A 16,324-nucleotide genomic window follows, 5' to 3' on the forward strand; every position below is an offset into this window, starting at 1 on the left:
ACACCGCCACCCCCATCCACGTAACAAGTCGCACACCAGCTCAAGACCAGCGCTGATTGGCTGCCACCCCCCACCACCACCACTACCACCACCACCACCACCGTCCGTCCCCCCCACCTTCTATGAGCAGCCAGTTGTTAACGACGGTCTGGATGTTGCTGTAGAAGAGGCGTGTGGTGTCGTGCCCCATCTCCAGGAAGACGATGTGGACGAGCGACCCGGCTGACGTGCCCAGCGACCGCTTGCACAGGATGCCCATGATCAGCTCGCCGTTCTCCACAATCACCTGCGGCGGCGGCGGCAAGCGGCAACAGCAGCAGCTGAGATTATATCACGGTCAGCTACGTACGGTGCTGCGAAGCGAGTTCAACGGTTGTGCGCGTGCATGTACGCACGTGTGTGGGGGTGGGTGGGCGTGGGTGGGTGGGGGTGGGCCGGTGTGGGGGCTGGTGTGGGTGGGTGTGGGTGGGCGTGGGTGGGCTGGTGTGGGTGGGTGTGGGTGGGCGTGGGTGGGCGTGGGCGTGGGTGGGCGTGGGTGGGCTGGTGTGGGTGGGCGTGGGTGGGTGGGCGTGGGTGTGGGTGGGCGTGTGGGCGTGGGTGGGCTGGTGTGGGTGGGCGTGGGTGGGCGTGGGTGGATGGGCGTGGGTGGGTGTGGGTGGGTGTGGGTGGATGGGCGTGGGTGGGCGTGGGTGGATGGGCGTGGGTGGGTGTGGGTGGATGGGCGTGGGTGGGCGTGGGTGGGTGGGTGTGGGTGGATGGGCGTGGGTGGGCGTAGGTGGGCGTGGGTGGATGAGCGTGGGTGGGTGTGGGTGGGTGTGCGTGGGTGTGGGCGTGGGTGGGTGTGTGCGGGCTGCTGTGGGTGGGCCGGTGGGCCGGGCCCGCCATGCCTTGGTGTCCCCGGGAGAGATGTGGCGGTAGGGTCCACTGTCCTCGTTGTCCGGGTGGGTGCTGTGCGTCCGCACGCAGTTGATCTGCCCCGGTATGACGAGCGAGAACACCTGCTTGCCCGTCCACAGCGGCTGCGGCTTGAGCACCGCCGGCTGCGGCATCTTGCCGTTCCACGTCGACAGGTACATGAGCAGCGTCATCACCTCCGCCTGCAGCCGCCGACGGGACACGCAGCCAACGGTGAGGACGGCGAGGTGGCCGGCGTGGCCGTGACCGTGCCGGTGAGGTGGCCGGCGTAGCCGTGACGGTGTGAAGGTTGGCGTAGCCGTGACCGTGCCGGTGAGATGGCCGGTGAGATGGCCGGTGAGATGGCCGGTGACATGGCCGGTGACATGGCCGGCGTAGCCGTGACGGTGTGAAGGTTGGCGTGATCGTGCCGGTGAGATGGCCGGCGTAGCCGTGACAGTGTGAAGGTTGGCGTAGCCGTGACGGTGAGATAGCCGGCGTAGCCGTGTCGGTGTGAAGGTTGGCGTGATCGTGCCGGTGAGATGGCCGGCGTAGCCGTGACAGTGTGAAGGTTGGCGTGACCGAGCCGGTGAGATGGCCGGTGAAGCCGTGACAGTGTGAAGGTTGGCGTGACCGTGACCGTGCCGGTGAGATGGCCGGTGAGATGGCCGGTGAGATGGCTGGTGTAGCCGTGACGGTGTGAAGGTTGGCGTGATCGTGCCGGTGAGTTGGCCGGCGTAGCCGTGACCGTGCCAGTGAGACGGCCGGCGTAGCCGCGACGGCACGCTGGGCTGGTGGGGTACGATGGGCCGGCGTTAACCGTGACCGCGTAGTGCCGGTGCCGTACGCGGTCGAGGAAGACGTCCCGCTTGGTGAACTTGCGCACGGCCGTGAGCGTGTCCTGCACGATGCCCATGACGGGCCGGTTGCTCTGCGGGGTGATGATCATGCGCGGCACCATGGCCAGCTCCTGGATCTCGGCGCGAGTCTCCAGCGACTGAGGCAGGTGCAGGTTCATCTCGTCGCCGTCAAAGTCCGCGTTGTACGGCGTCGTCACGCTGTGGCGGTGAGGTGGTGGTGGGGGGGGGAGAGTGTGAGCGGAGGCCAGAAACGCACCGGCAGGATCGGACGTGGATACATTTTGAAAACCCTCCGTGGGATTTTTTGCCACGGCATCCCGGAGATTTCGACAACCCTCGCCTGGTACCGGGTCGATCAATGAATCAATACGTTTACCGCCATCGATCGACTAAAGAAAGTCAATCCATCGCTCGTGGAAGGCGACTGTGGCGGTGATGGTGGTGGTGGTGGTGGCGGTGATGGTGGTGGTGGCGATGGTGGTGATGGTGGTGGTGATGGCGGCAGCGATGGTGGCGACGATGGTGGCGGTGATGGTGATGATGGTGGTGGTGGTGGCGATGGTGGCGGTGATGGTGGTGATGGTGGTGGTGGCGATGGTGGTGGTGATGATGGTGATGGTGGTGGTGATGGTGGTGGTGAAGGTGGTGGTGGCGATGGTGGTGGTGGTGGTGGCTCCCACCTGAGGTTGAGGCGGAAGGTGGACCAGGGCAGGATGCGCACTCTGTGCCCCATCATGGACATCTTGTGCAGCGTGGGCTGGCGGTTGAAGATGACGATGTCTCCGTCGCACATGTGTCTCTCCACCTGGGGGAGGGGGGGGTCAGAGGTCAAGGGGGTCAGGGGGGTCAGGGAGAGGGGTCGGGGCGGAGACACGCACAGAGCGGACGTGGATACGTTTAAAAAAAAGGCACGTGGACACAGCATTTGCGACACGCTTTACGATGAACTTGTTTTAAGCAAAAATAAGCGCTTGCTCAATCGATCAATCGATTAATCCATCAATCAATCGATCGATCAATCAATAAAATCACTCCAGCAATCCGCTTGTTCCCGGATGGCCCACCAGTTACACCACAGCTGGAGGCACCGGTGACACCATCTACACCGTTACCGGTGCCGGTGCTGCTACACGGCTAGACGCACCGGTGACACCACCATCTACACCGTTACCGGTGACACCGCCGTCTACACCGTTACCGGTGACACACCACCATCTACACCGTTACCGGTGACACCACCGTCTACACCGTTACCGGTGACACACCACCATCTACACTGTTACCGGTGACACACCACCATCTACACCGTTACCGGTGACACACCACCATCTACACCGTTACCGGTGACACCACCGTCTACACCGTTACCGGTGACACCACCGTCTACACCGTTACCGGTGACACCACCGTCTACACCGTTACCGGTGACACCACCGTCTACACCGTTACCGGTGACACCACCGTCTACACTGTTACCGGTGACACCACTGTCTACACCATTACCGGTGACACCACCATCTACACCATTACCGGTGAAACCACCATCTACACTGTTACCGGTGACACCACCGTCTACACCGTTACCGGTGACACACCACCATCTACACCGTTACCGGTGACACCACCGTCTACACCGTTACCGGTGACACACCACCATCTACACCGTTACCGGTGACACACCACCATCTACACCGTTACCGGTGACACACCACCATCTACACCGTTACCGGTGACACCACCGTCTACACCGTTACCGGTGACACCACCGTCTACACCGTTACCGGTGACACCACCGTCTACACCGTTACCGGTGACACCACCGTCTACACTGTTACCGGTGACACCACTGTCTACACCATTACCGGTGACACCACCATCTACACCATTACCGGTGAAACCACCATCTACACTGTTACCGGTGACACCACCGTCTACACCGTTACCGGTGACACCACCGTCTACACCGATACCGGTGACACCACCGTCTACACTGTTACCGGTGACACCACCGTCTACACCGTTACCGGTGACACACCATCTACACCGTTACCGGTGACACCACCGTCTACACCGTTACCGGTGACACCACCGTCTACACCGTTACCGGTGACACCACCATCTACACCGTTACCGGTGACACCACCGTCTACACCGTTACCGGTGACACCACCATCTACACCGATACCGGTGACACCACCGTCTACACCGTTACCGGTGCTGCTACACAGCTAGAGGCATCGGTGACATCACCATCTACACCGATACTGGTGCTGTTACACAGCTAGAGGCACCGGTGACACCACCATCTACACCGTTACCAGTGACACCACCATCTACACCGTTACCGGTGCTGCTACACAGCTAGAGGCACCGGTGACACCACCATCTACACCGTTACCAGTGACACCACCATCTACACCGTTACCGGTGACACCACTATCTACACCGTTACCGGTGACACCACCATCTACACCGTTACCGGTGACACCACCATCTACACCGTTACCGGTGACACCACCATCTACACCGTTACCGGTGACACACCACCATCTACACCGTTACCGGTGACACCACCATCTACACCGTTACCGTTGACACCACCATCTACACCGTTACCGGTGACACCACAGTCTACACCGTTACCGGTGACACCACCATCTACACCGTTACCGGTGACACACCACCATCTACACCGTTAGCGGTGACACCACCGTCTACACCGTTACCGGTGACACACCACCATCTACACCGGTGCCGCTACACAGTCACCTTGTATCCGATCTGCAGGTGCAGGTCGCTGGGCTTGGGGTGGAAGCGCAGGTCGACACGCTCGCCGTTGTCACGTGTGATGTACTTGGCCCCGGGGTACTGGTTGTTGCCGCGCCGCACCAGCTCCTGCATCCTGCGCGGCACACGGGGGAGGGGGGGAGGGGAGCCCGCACGGGCACGCACCGGTTAACGCAGCCGTCAACGCCGCCGGTTAACGCCATCGTCCGACGCCTGGTTAACACCACCGTCCAAACACCACCGTCACCGGTACCGCTTGCTCCTGATCAAAACAGCTAGAGGCACCGGTTAACACCGTCATCTACATTGATGCCGAGGTCTTGATCGAACCCACGACCTCCTGCACACCGAGCGAGGTAGTTAACATCCTCCAAGCCGCCACCGTGGTGATGATGATGGTGATGATGAGAGAGACGCAGACTCCAAATATACAGCAGGCATCATCAGGGGTCGTGAGCGAACCCACGACCTCCTGCACACCAGGCGAGGTAGTTAACATCCTCAAAGCCACCACCGTGGTGATGATGATGAGAGAGAGACGCAGACTCCAAACGTACAGCAGGCATCGTCAGGGGTCGGGATCGAACCCACGACCTCCTGCACACCAGGCGAGGTAGTTAACATCCTCAAAGCCACCACCGTGGTGATGATGATGGTGATGATGAGAGAGACGCAGACTCCAAACGTACAGCAGGCATCGTCAGGGGTCGGGATCGAACCCACGACCTCCTGCACACCAGGCGAGGTAGTTAACATCCTCAAAGCCACCACCGTGGTGATGATGATGGTGATGATGAGAGAGACGCAGACTCCAAACGTACAGCAGGCATCGTCAGGGGTCGGGATCGAACCCACGACCTCCTGCACACCGGGCGAGGCAGCCAACAACTCCTAGCCCCGACGCCGGCCTTCACCCCTCCCCCCACCCCCCCCCTCCCCACCTGTCGATGTTGAAGGGCGTGACGATCTCGGGGAAGGTCATGTTGGCCGCGATGGAGCGCGGCACGCCGACCTGGTCGATGGAGAGGTTGGGGTCGGGCGTGATGACCGTGCGCGCCGAGAAGTCCACTCGCTTGCCCATGAGGTTGCCCCGCACGCGACCTTCCTTGCCCTTGAGCCGCTGCTTCAGCGACTTGAGGGGGCGGCCGGACTTCTGCATCGCCTGCGTCGGCGCAAGCGGCGGTTGGGGGGGGGCGGCACCATCACGTGATGTGTTAGAGAAAGGGGGGCGGCACCATCACGTGATGTGTTAGAAAGGGGGGCGGCACCATCACGTGATGTGTTAGAAAGGAGGGCGGCACCATCACGTGATGTGTTAGAGATAGGGGGGTGGCACCATCACGTGATGTGTTATAAAGGGGGGCGGCACCATCACGTGATGTGTTAGAGAAAGGGAGGCGGCAACCACCGTGTGATGTGTTAGAAAGGGGGGCGACACCATCACGTGATGTGTTAGAAAGGAGGGCGGCACCACCACGTGATGTGTTAGAGATAGGGGCGGCACCATCACGTGATGTGTTAGAGATGGGGGCGGCACCACCGTGTGATGTGTTAGAGATGGGGGCGGCACCATCACGTGATGTGTTAGAGATAGGGGCGGCACCATCACGTGATGTGTTAGAAAGGGGGGCGGCACCATCACGTGATGTGTTAGAGATAGGGGCGGCACCACCACGTGATGTGTTAGAGATAGGGGCGGCACCATCACGTGATGTGTTAGAGATGGGGGCGGCACCATCACGTGATGTGTTAGAGATGGGGGCGGCACCACCACGTGATGTTAGAGATGGGGGCGGCACCATCACGTGATGTGTTAGAGATGGGGGCGGCACCACCGTGTGATGTGTTAGAGATGGGGGCGGCACCATCACGTGATGTGTTAGAGATAGGGGCGGCACCACCGTGTGATGCGTTAGAGATAGGGGCGGCACCATCACGTGATGTGTTAGAAAGGGGGGCGGCACCATCACGTGATGTGTTAGAAAGGGGGGCGGCACCATCACGTGATGTTAGAGATGGGGGCGGCACCATCACGTGATGTGCTAGAGATGGGGGCGGCACCATCACGTGATGTGTTAGAGATGGGGGCGGCACCATCACGTGATGTGTTAGAGATGGGGGCGGCACCATCACGTGATGTGTTAGAGATGGGGGCTGCACCATCACGTGATGTGTAAGAGATGGGGGCGGCACCATCACGTGATGTGTTAGAGATAGGGGCGGCACCATCACGTGATGTTAGAGATGGGGGCGGCACCACCACGCGATGTTAGAGATGGGGGCGGCACCATCACGTGATGTGTTAGAGATGGGGGCGGCACCATCACGTGATGTGTTAGAGATGGGGGCGGCACCACCACCGTGCGACCCGTCAGACCCGGCCTGCTCACCCTGGGCAGGCCGGGCATCTCGTTGTCCACCATGGTGGCCACGTGGAACTGCAGCAGCTTCACGTCCTCGGCGATGATGTGCGCCGCAGCGCCGTTCTGCTCGTTGCGCTTCAGCTGGTTGTTGATCTTCACGATGTCGGCGAGCTTGTGCGTCAGGTCGTCCTGCGGGCGATCGCGCGCGCACGCACGCAGGGTCACGGCGAGGGCGGCGGGGTCACGGCAGGGTCACAGTGAAGCGGTCACAGCAGGGTCACGGCAGGGTCACGGTGACGCGGTCACGGTCGCGTCACGGTTAAGCGGTTACAGCAGAGGGTCACGGCAAGGTCACGGTGAAGTGGTCACGGCAGGGTCACGGCAAGGTCACGGTTAAGCGGTCACGGCGGAGGGTCACGGCAAGGTCACGGTGACGAGGTCACGGCAGGGTCACGGCAAGGTCACGGTGACGAGGTCACGGCAGGGTCACGGCGAGGTCACGGCAGGGTCACGGCCGTCGCCACGGTCACCTGGTTGCGCGCAGAGCCCTGCATGACGACGGCCGGTCGCACGGCGAGCGGCGGCACCGGCAGCACCGTCACCACCATCCACTCGGGCCGCGCGAACTTCACGTCCATGCCCAGGATGGTGCACTCCTCGTCCGTCACGCGCTTGAAGATCTCGTAGACGCGCTCGGCGCTCAGCACGATCTTCTTCTCCTGCTCGCAGCGACGCCGACGACGACGCCGACGTCAACTCCCGCCGGCCCGGTCACGGCGCCGGGAGCCCGGCGTGCCGCCGTGGTTCATTGGACGAGGCTCGCAGAGCCAGGCCAAGGCTCCCGTAGGGCTCACAGAGCCAGGCCAAGGCTCCCGCAGGGCTCGCAAAGCCAGGCCAAGGCTCCCGTAGAGTTCAGTGTTATCACCGAGACTCGCAGAGCCAGGCCAAGGCTCTCATAGGGTTAAAGTGTTCATGACCGAGGCTCACAGAGCCAGGCCAAGGCTCCCATAGGGTTAAAGTGTTAATGAGCGAGACTCGCAGAGCCAGGCCAAGGCTCCCATAGGGTTAAAGTGTTCATGACAGAGACTCACAGAGCCAGGCCAAGGCTCCCATAGGGTTAAAGTGTTCATGACTGAGGCTCACAGAGCCAGGCCAAGGCTCCCATAGGGTTAAAGTGTTAATGACCGAGACTCACAGAGCCAGGCCAAGGCTCCCATAGGGTTAAAGTGTTCATGACCGAGACTCACAGAGCCAGGCCAAGGCTCCCATAGGGTTAAAGTGTTAATGACCGAGACTCGCAGAGCCAGGCCAAGGCTCCCATAGGGTTAAAGTGTTCATGACAGAGGCTCGCAGAGCCAGGCCAAGGCTCCCATAGGGTTAAAGTGTTCATGACCGAGGCTCGCAGAGCCGGGCCAAGGCTCCCATAGGGTTAAAGTGTTAATGACTGAGGCTCGCAGAGCCAGGCCAAGGCTCCCATAGGGTTAAAGTGTTCATGACCGAGGCTCACAGAGCCAGGCCAAGGCTCCCATAGGGTTAAAGTGTTCATGACCGAGACTCGCAGAGCCAGGCCAAGGCTCTCATAGGGTTAAAGTGTTCATGACAGAGACTCACAGAGCCAGGCCAAGGCTCCCATAGGGTTAAAGTGTTAATGACCGAGACTCACAGAGCCAGGCCAAGGCTCCCATAGGGTTAAAGTGTTCATGACCGAGACTCACATTGCCAGGCCAAGGCTCCCATAGGGTTAAAGTGTTCATGACCGAGACTCGCAGAGCCAGGCCATGGCTCCCATAGGGTTAAAGTGTTCATGACCGAGACTCACAGAGCCAGGCCATGGCTCCCATAGGGTTAAAGTGTTCATGACAGAGGCTCGCAGAGCCAGGCCAAGGCTCCCATAGGGTTAAAGTGTTCATGACCGAGACTCGCAGAGCCAGGCCATGGCTCCCCCCCCTCCCCCAGGTGGTGGCGAGTGTGGCTGCGGTGGTGGTGGCGAGTGTGGCTGCGGTGGCGAGTGTGGCTGCGGCGGTGGCGAGTGTGGCTGCGGCGGTGGTGGCGAGTGTGGCTGCGGTGGCGAGTGTGGCTGCGGCGGTGGCGAGTGTGGCTGCGGTGGTGGTGGCGAGTGTGGCGGTGGTGGCGAGTGTGGCTGCGGCGGTGGTGGCGAGTGTGGCTGCGGTGGCGAGTGTGGCTGCGGCGGTGGCGAGTGTGGTGGCTGCGGCGGTGGTGGCGAGTGTGGCTGCGGCTGCGCCCACCTGGGAGTCCTCGTTGATGTGCTTCCACTCGGCCGTGAGCTCCAGGCCCGAGCGGCGGATGCGGGGTTGGTAGCGCCCGCAGCCCCCGTGGCCCTGGGCACACGTGGAACAGCAGCAGCAGCGGGGGGGGGGGGGGGTTGTAGTGGGGGGGGGGGGAAGTGGGAGGATGAGGGGGAGCGGGAGGGGGAGCAGCAGCAGGAGGAAGGGAGGTCCCATAACGTCGCTGCTCACCCCCCGAGCCCTCAACGTCCCGACAGTGGCATTGTCCTTGTGCTTGTCCGCCTTCTGGCGTAGTCCTCTGGTCTCTGAAGCTGGCAGTGAGACTAGGCCCTAAGGCAGGGGTGGGCGATACCTTTTTTTCTGCCAAGTGCCATTTGGATATTTATAAAACATCATTCGCGGGCCACGCAAAGTTATCAACTTAAAAATTAGCCCCGTTATATTTGGTCAAACATTTCATTAACTCGCCCCCCCCCCCCCTAATGTGATGGCTGGAACAGATCAAATTATTTCGCGGGCCGAACGTCCCCCACCCCTGCCCTAAAGCAAGCTTCCGTCTCTGGCGTGGACCAATCAGCTTCGCGGACAATGCATCGTCATCATCATCATCATCATCTCATACTAACCAGAGCGTGTTCAATCTTCATCTGAAGCTTTCGTGACTGCAGGAATCCACACTCTTTGGGTAAAGTCACGTAGCTCTACCCACGTGACGTTACGTAGGCAGAGCGTGCGTTTTGTTAGCACGTCCACCGGAAGCGACGTGCGTCGTGAACGCAGTAAACTTGACTGCTTGCAAAAGGTTTCGCCTATTTGGAGTTTTAACGTCTCAACAAATGTCACGTAGTAGGTTAAAAAAAAAACAGAACAACAAAAATCACGACGTTTCGGCCACCAACACAAAGTGGCCGAAACGTCGTGATTTTTGTTGTTTTATTTTTCTTTACCTACTACGTGACGTTACCGAATAGGCCAAAGAGTGTGGATCCTTGCAGTCACGAAAGCTTCAAATCGAGAAAAGTCTCAACAAGACTCGTGTTTCGTTGCCAGAGAGGGTCAAACAGCCGTTTGTTATATTTCGATACCGGCTAGGGAGAGGGGGGGGGTCCCCATGAAGCAGCTGCTGGCATTGTCTTTGTACTGTTCGTCTTTTGATCCGACACTGGTGGTGAGACTAGGCCCCAGAGAAGGTGGCTGCCATCTCTGGTGCAGGCCAATCAGTTTCAAGGACAATGTTATTGTTGATAAAAAAAATTAAAGCTTTCGTGACTGCATAAATTGCTCGTTGGTTTTGTTTTTGCGGTAAAGTCACGTATGTAGGGATACCATAAAATTATATTAAAATCAATCAATCAATCACGACGTTTCGACCGCAACACAAGCGATCCTCATCAGGTGTAAAAAAAAAACAAATCACGGAGGTAAACACAGCAAGAAGATGAGAGACGTGAGAGACGTGACTTTACCGAAAAAAACAATGAGTAATGTTATTATCATCATCAGAGCAATGTGCGCTTGCATGTTCACCACGGTGAACGCAGTAACAACAGGATTCCTCGCAAAAGGCTTCAAGCTTAGTGCTTTAAACATCCTAACGCAACGTCTGTTTCATTGCCAGAAAGGGTCAAAACGGCCGCTGTCATTGATTTGAAGCTTTCGTCACTGCAGGACTATATCCATACGCTTTCGGTAGAGGTCACGTCGAAGGAAAAAAAATAATAAAACAAAAAACGACGTTTCGGTCGCTTGTGTTGCGACCGAAACTATATTATCTATCTACGCGACTTTACCGTAAGAACCAGAGCGTATAGCCGTTACATCATCAGACCTCCTTTGCCAGTACCAAAATGTAATCGTAGGGTTTTTCCACGTGAGCCCTCATTACTTTGATAGTGGCATTGTCTCTGAGCTGTGTGACGCCTTTTGGCGTCGTCTGGTCGAGCAACAATTGGGTAGAGGCTCAAAAGAAAGCCGTCCCTTGGTGTGGACCAATCAGTTTCAAGGACAATGCCACATAGATTATCATAGTGTCGTTTTTTTTACTTGCATTTTGACTGCAGGTATTGTGGTTAATGCAGTAACATGAATCAAAGGTTTCCGTTTTGTTGCCAGAAGATAAAAAAGGGGAAAACCCCCTATTATTACCTATAGCCGCTGTTATATTTCGATTCCCGGCAAACGGAGGAGGAGGAGGGGGGGAGGGTGGGCCCCGTGACGTACTTTTTCCTTGGTCTCCTCCGAGGCGCCCTCCTTGAGGTCACCGTCGAATCGCGAGTCCATCTCCTCCCCACCCTCGCAGATGTTCTTGCCCTTGCAGAGGTCGTAGACGTGCGTGAGCCTCCGGCGTGGCTGGCCCCGAGACTTGAGCAGGATGTCCTTGATCTTGGGGTTGTTCTGAACGGAGGTGAAGGAGGAGGGGGGGGGAGAGAGACACGGAAACGGGGGTTGAGTTGAGCGGGAGGGGGTAGGGGGCGTGTGGTCGGAACGTTCGTGAAGCCGATGGGCGTGTGGGTTTTTGTTCAGGTTGTTCCGGATGAAGAGACGGAAAGGGGGAGGGGGGGGGAGAACGTTCAAGCTACGTGCTCTGGGGTTGTTCTGAACAAACGCGATGGAACAGGGGAACGTTTAACGGACCGCTAAATCCGAGCGTGCTTGTTGGGGTTGTTCTGGACAAAGTAGATGGGACAGGTAACGTTCAATCTGAGTGTTTGTTGGGGTTGTTCTGGACAAAGTAGATGGGACAGGCAACGTTCAATCTGAGTGCTTGTTGGGGTTGTTCTGGACAAAGTAGACGGGACAGGTAACGTTCAATCTGAGTGTTTGTTGGGGTTGTTCTGGACAAAGTAGACGGGACAGGCAACGTTCAATCTGAGTGCTTGTTGGGGTTGTTCTGGACAAAGTAGACGGGACAGGTAACGTTCAATCTGAGTGTTTGTTGGGGTTGTTCTGGACAAAGTAGACGGGACAGGTAACGTTCAATCTCAGTGTTTTGGCTTTGTTCTGAAGAGACGGAACAGGAAGGTTCAAGCCGAGTGTTTTGGGGTTGTTCTGAATAGCAAGAGATGGAAACGGGGCACCATTCAAGCAGAGCGCGGCTTGAATGGTGCCCCGTTCCAGTCCTTCTGAACAAGGAATGGAACAGGAACGTTCAAGCTGGGTGTGTTTACAATTCGCCAGGTGGCAACGAAAGAGAGAGAGACACCGGTTAAATCACAGCCCCACCGGGACCAAAGCCTCACAGACCTCGTGCCAATCCCTGCATCCTACCACCCAGCCCCGCCCAGGACCAAAGCCTCACCGAATCCACGAGCATCTTGGAGCAGAAGAAGCAGACGCATCGGAGAACCTTGATGGTCTTGGTGAGGAAGCCCACGTGGAACACCGGCTTGGCCAGCTCGATGTGGCCAAAGTGGCCCGGGCACTCCGTCATGTTGCCTGCTCGTTCCAACGAATGCACAAGTACAGAGCAAGTGAGGTTATTGACACTCTCACGTTGCGACGTCGTACGTGGAACGTCACCGGTTTTGATTCCGATTCCGTTGCGATCGATGACGTACGGGGCTTAGCTAGGGGATGTGCCAGTGAGAAAAACCCACCCGTACCGTGCTGGCCCCAACATTGGCTCGGGATGTGCCAGTGGAAAAACCCACCCGTACCGTGCTGGGCCTAACACTGGCTCAGAATGTGCCAGTGGAGAAACCCACCCGTACCGTGCTGGGCCCCAACACTGGCTCGCGACGTGCCAGTGGAAAAACCCACCCGTACCGTGCTGGGCCCCAACACCGGGCTCGGGACGTGCCAGTGGAAAAACCCACCCGTACCGTGCTGGGCCCCAACACTGGCTCGCGACGTGCCAGTGGAAAAACCCACCCGTGCCGTGCTGGGGCCCCCCCTTGCGCGCCAGTGGACACGAGAGGGGAGTGCATTGCGAGGTCACTGACCGGCGCACGTCTGGCAGCGCGCCGTGCGGTCGATGACTCCCTGCCGGGGGTCCATGAGGCCCCCCAGTTTGGGTTTCCCTCCCTCGGTGGTCTCGGGGTACTTGATGCCGCCCTCCGTCACCGACATCCGTTTCTGCGGACGCACAGACGAAGGTCCCCCGGGTAGCCTTTAGCAGACCGCTGGGGCAAGAGCCGTTAGCAGCGAGCAGCAGGGCCTACGAAGGCCGGCACGGAGGCACCCCACGACCTCCCGGTATCAAATGCTACGGGCCCAGCACTTTCAAGGGCCCCGTGCTAAAACGCTTTCAAGCTATCAATTCCGGTTCAATGATTCTGCACTTGCTCTATTACTACAGTACTACACCGCCCTTCCGACTTTTACCAACGACCGGGGTGTTTAAGGTTAGCGATTTGTCGTATTATTGGGGCTGTATAGAAAATGAAAAGTTAAAATTTGTGCTTTAATATTTATTTAGGGCCCCTTTATAACAACATATCCTACAGGCCTCGCACTATCTTCATCCCGGAAACGCCTCTATTTGTTACAACGAGTTAGCCCTCTTGGGTTTGTTATATTTTTCGTTCGTTTAAATCAACAAATCGTTATTATTGTCGTCCGCAAGGCAACCCCGGTCACGAGCCAAAAATAAAATAGAATTTAGTTTTTCCCCCCACCCCCACCCTCAACCCGTAGCGAAGGTCAACTTCTACCCCCGACCTTTTGCACTTTCAGACTTGGCCGGAGGAAATCCGCGAGGCTACGAAGCGCTTCACGTTTATCCGGCCGCAGAGTCCGGTGACATCCACGGCGGGTGGTGGTCAAATTGAACCTGGGAGTCGCTAAAAACATTGATCGCGATGATTCCCCCCAACCCCCCCCACCACCACATTCCTGCCGCTTAAAATCGAACTCGATAATAATATTAGCGAACATGTTTTTATTCGTGGTGAGATTAAAAGTTAAGAGCAAGGTGGCAACTCGATGCTCGACATGCGAAAAAAAACCGACCACAACAACAACAATATTCTTTGGTTCTTTCGTTAATGTCACGTCGATAGAATATTTAAAAAAATAAAAAAAAACAACGCGAGTTTTTAAAAAATATTTTAGTTATTTAAAAAAAATATTTTCCCATCTACGCGACTTTACCGAAAGAACCAAAGATTGTGGAATTCCAGCAGTCACGGAAATTTTCGGTATATATAAAAAAAACATTAACGACACAAATCTGATCGGAGGCATCAAAATTATAGACTCTTTCGACAAGTCCATAAACAAGAACAGAAACCAAAAAACGCCCTTCTAACACGTAACCTGCGCAAATGTAACGAGGGGAAAAACCCCAAAGTAACGTTTCATCCCCTTAACCTTGTTAAGTGCGCGTCCGGCAAAGTTCTTACACAAACATCCTCACGCGTTAATTTACTCCGAAGTTGAAGTCCCCCTTTAAGCAGATCGGAATTAAACATTTAACATTGGTGGGACGGTGGTTGTTGTTAATCCAAATCAAAAGTCACCGATGGGGGGAATCCAAATTCAAATTAAAAGTCACCGCTGGGGGAATTCAAATTAAAAGTTGCAGCCGGACGAATCCAAATCCAGAATAAAAGTCCACCCTTGAGGAATCCAAATTCTAAGTCACCGCTGGGGAGAATAAAAAATAAAAGTCCCCGCTTGAGGAATCCAAAGTCAAATTAAAAGTCACCGCTTGGGGGCATCCAGATTAAAAGTTTCAGCCGGGAGGAATTAAAAATTTGCAGCTGGAGAAATTCAAATTCAAAGTCACCGCTGGGGGAAATAAAAATTAAAAGTCCCCGCTTGAGGAATCCAAATTTAAAAGTCACCGCTGGGGGGAACAAAAATTAAAAAGTCGCCGCCGGACGAATCAAAATTCAAATTAAAAGTCCCCGCTTGAGGAATCCAAATTAAAAGTCCCCGCTTGAGGAATCCAAATTAAAAGTCCCCGTTGGAGGACAACGAATACAAAGTCAACGAGTTGAAAGAAAAAATTATGGTCGACAAATTGTGTAACCCGCGTCAAAGAATTCAAACTCAACAACGCGGTTCAAAAATCGAAGACATCCATTTAACAAAAAGTATAAATACATTACGCGCCGTTACACAACTTATCACACGTTCACCGCCCCCATAGGCTTAACATTAGGAGCCCACTTCACGTTAAGAGTCCCGCGTCCACCCACCCCTTAGCCCACTAAGCACCCACCACCCACCCACTACCCTGACCGAAAAACCATCCACCCCTACCCACCCATCCACTACCCCACCAGCCACCCACCACCGACCCACCCACCAGCCACCACCCACCCACCACGTACAATTTCATCGGGGCTCAGCACTCCGAACTGCAGCCTCTTGATGGTGCGGAGCGGGCAGGCGCTCTCGCTCGAGGGCGGCCCGTAATGCGGCATGGCTTGGCCTTTTTTTTCCTTCAAATTATTATAAATTTATTATTTTATTTATAATCTTTTAACAAAACTTTTCCTTTTTTTTAAACAACAAAAACACAACGCCGCCGCCGCCGCTTACTGCAGCACACTTTTTTTGTTTGTTACGGATTATATATATATTCTTAAATTAAATTCGATTAACGTCTAAGCCCGGAGAGGGGGAGGGGTAAAAAGGGGGAAGATGGGGGGGGAAGGGTAGGGGGGGGAAAAGAGAGTTGTGTCTCTACGAAAGTTTCTTTATTATTCGAATATAACGTTAACTAATAACTTTTCTTTTTGCTTTAATTGTCACACGCAAACACACCACCCCCCCCGCCACCCCTGATTAACATATACTATATCTTTAAAGTATACGGATCGGGCTTGCAGCCGGGTGGCGTGGTCCTGCCTCTTCCAGAGCTCCGCGCTGGAGGAGCGACCACCCCGATCTGAGCGCGAAGCCGTCGAGCAGCCACTTATATAGGGGCCGCACTCGCGGGGTTTCCCGAACTCCGCCGCACGGAATCGCCTAATTATTCCGCATAAATTATGTTGATCGCGCGCGCATCCCGGCGGCGCCTCGCTCTCATTGGACGGCCGCCGCCCCCACCCCGCCCGTGACGTCACCGCAGGGGGGGAGTGGGTGGGGCATCCTCACCCCGCCCCCACCCCACCGTGTCGGCAACTCGAGGTTGCTGCGGCTTCTCGCCGCCGTCGCTTGCGTCAATGGCGAGATCGAAGCGACGGAGGAGGGGGGGGGACCTGTCGTTCTCGGCGGCGCCGTA

The 16,324-nt window shown here is 56.5% G+C and overlaps 1 protein-coding gene across 1 annotated transcript in view; it reads right to left on the reverse strand.

Moving 5' to 3' along the window:
- Positions 1 to 15,998, reverse strand: part of LOC116958060 (DNA-directed RNA polymerase II subunit RPB1) — a 38,815-nt gene extending 22,817 nt beyond the window's left edge. Inside the window, 13 exon segments of the mRNA XM_076055164.1 lie at positions 118 to 286; positions 888 to 1,097; positions 1,742 to 1,952; positions 2,435 to 2,559; positions 4,524 to 4,656; positions 5,483 to 5,703; positions 6,932 to 7,093; positions 7,435 to 7,623; positions 9,151 to 9,243; positions 11,371 to 11,544; positions 12,449 to 12,585; positions 13,092 to 13,224; positions 15,429 to 15,998. Coding sequence (XP_075911279.1) covers positions 118 to 286; positions 888 to 1,097; positions 1,742 to 1,952; positions 2,435 to 2,559; positions 4,524 to 4,656; positions 5,483 to 5,703; positions 6,932 to 7,093; positions 7,435 to 7,623; positions 9,151 to 9,243; positions 11,371 to 11,544; positions 12,449 to 12,585; positions 13,092 to 13,224; positions 15,429 to 15,521 — 2,050 coding nt within the window. The 5' untranslated portion in view covers positions 15,522 to 15,998.
- Between the last annotated feature and the right edge of the window lie 326 nt (positions 15,999 to 16,324).

The sequence above is a fragment of the Petromyzon marinus genome, chromosome 70 (genome assembly GCF_048934315.1).
Source record: "Petromyzon marinus isolate PM22_M1 ecotype Great Lakes invasive population chromosome 70, UKy_Petmar_22M1.pri1.0, whole genome shotgun sequence".
NCBI lineage: Eukaryota > Metazoa > Chordata > Hyperoartia > Petromyzontiformes > Petromyzontidae > Petromyzon > Petromyzon marinus.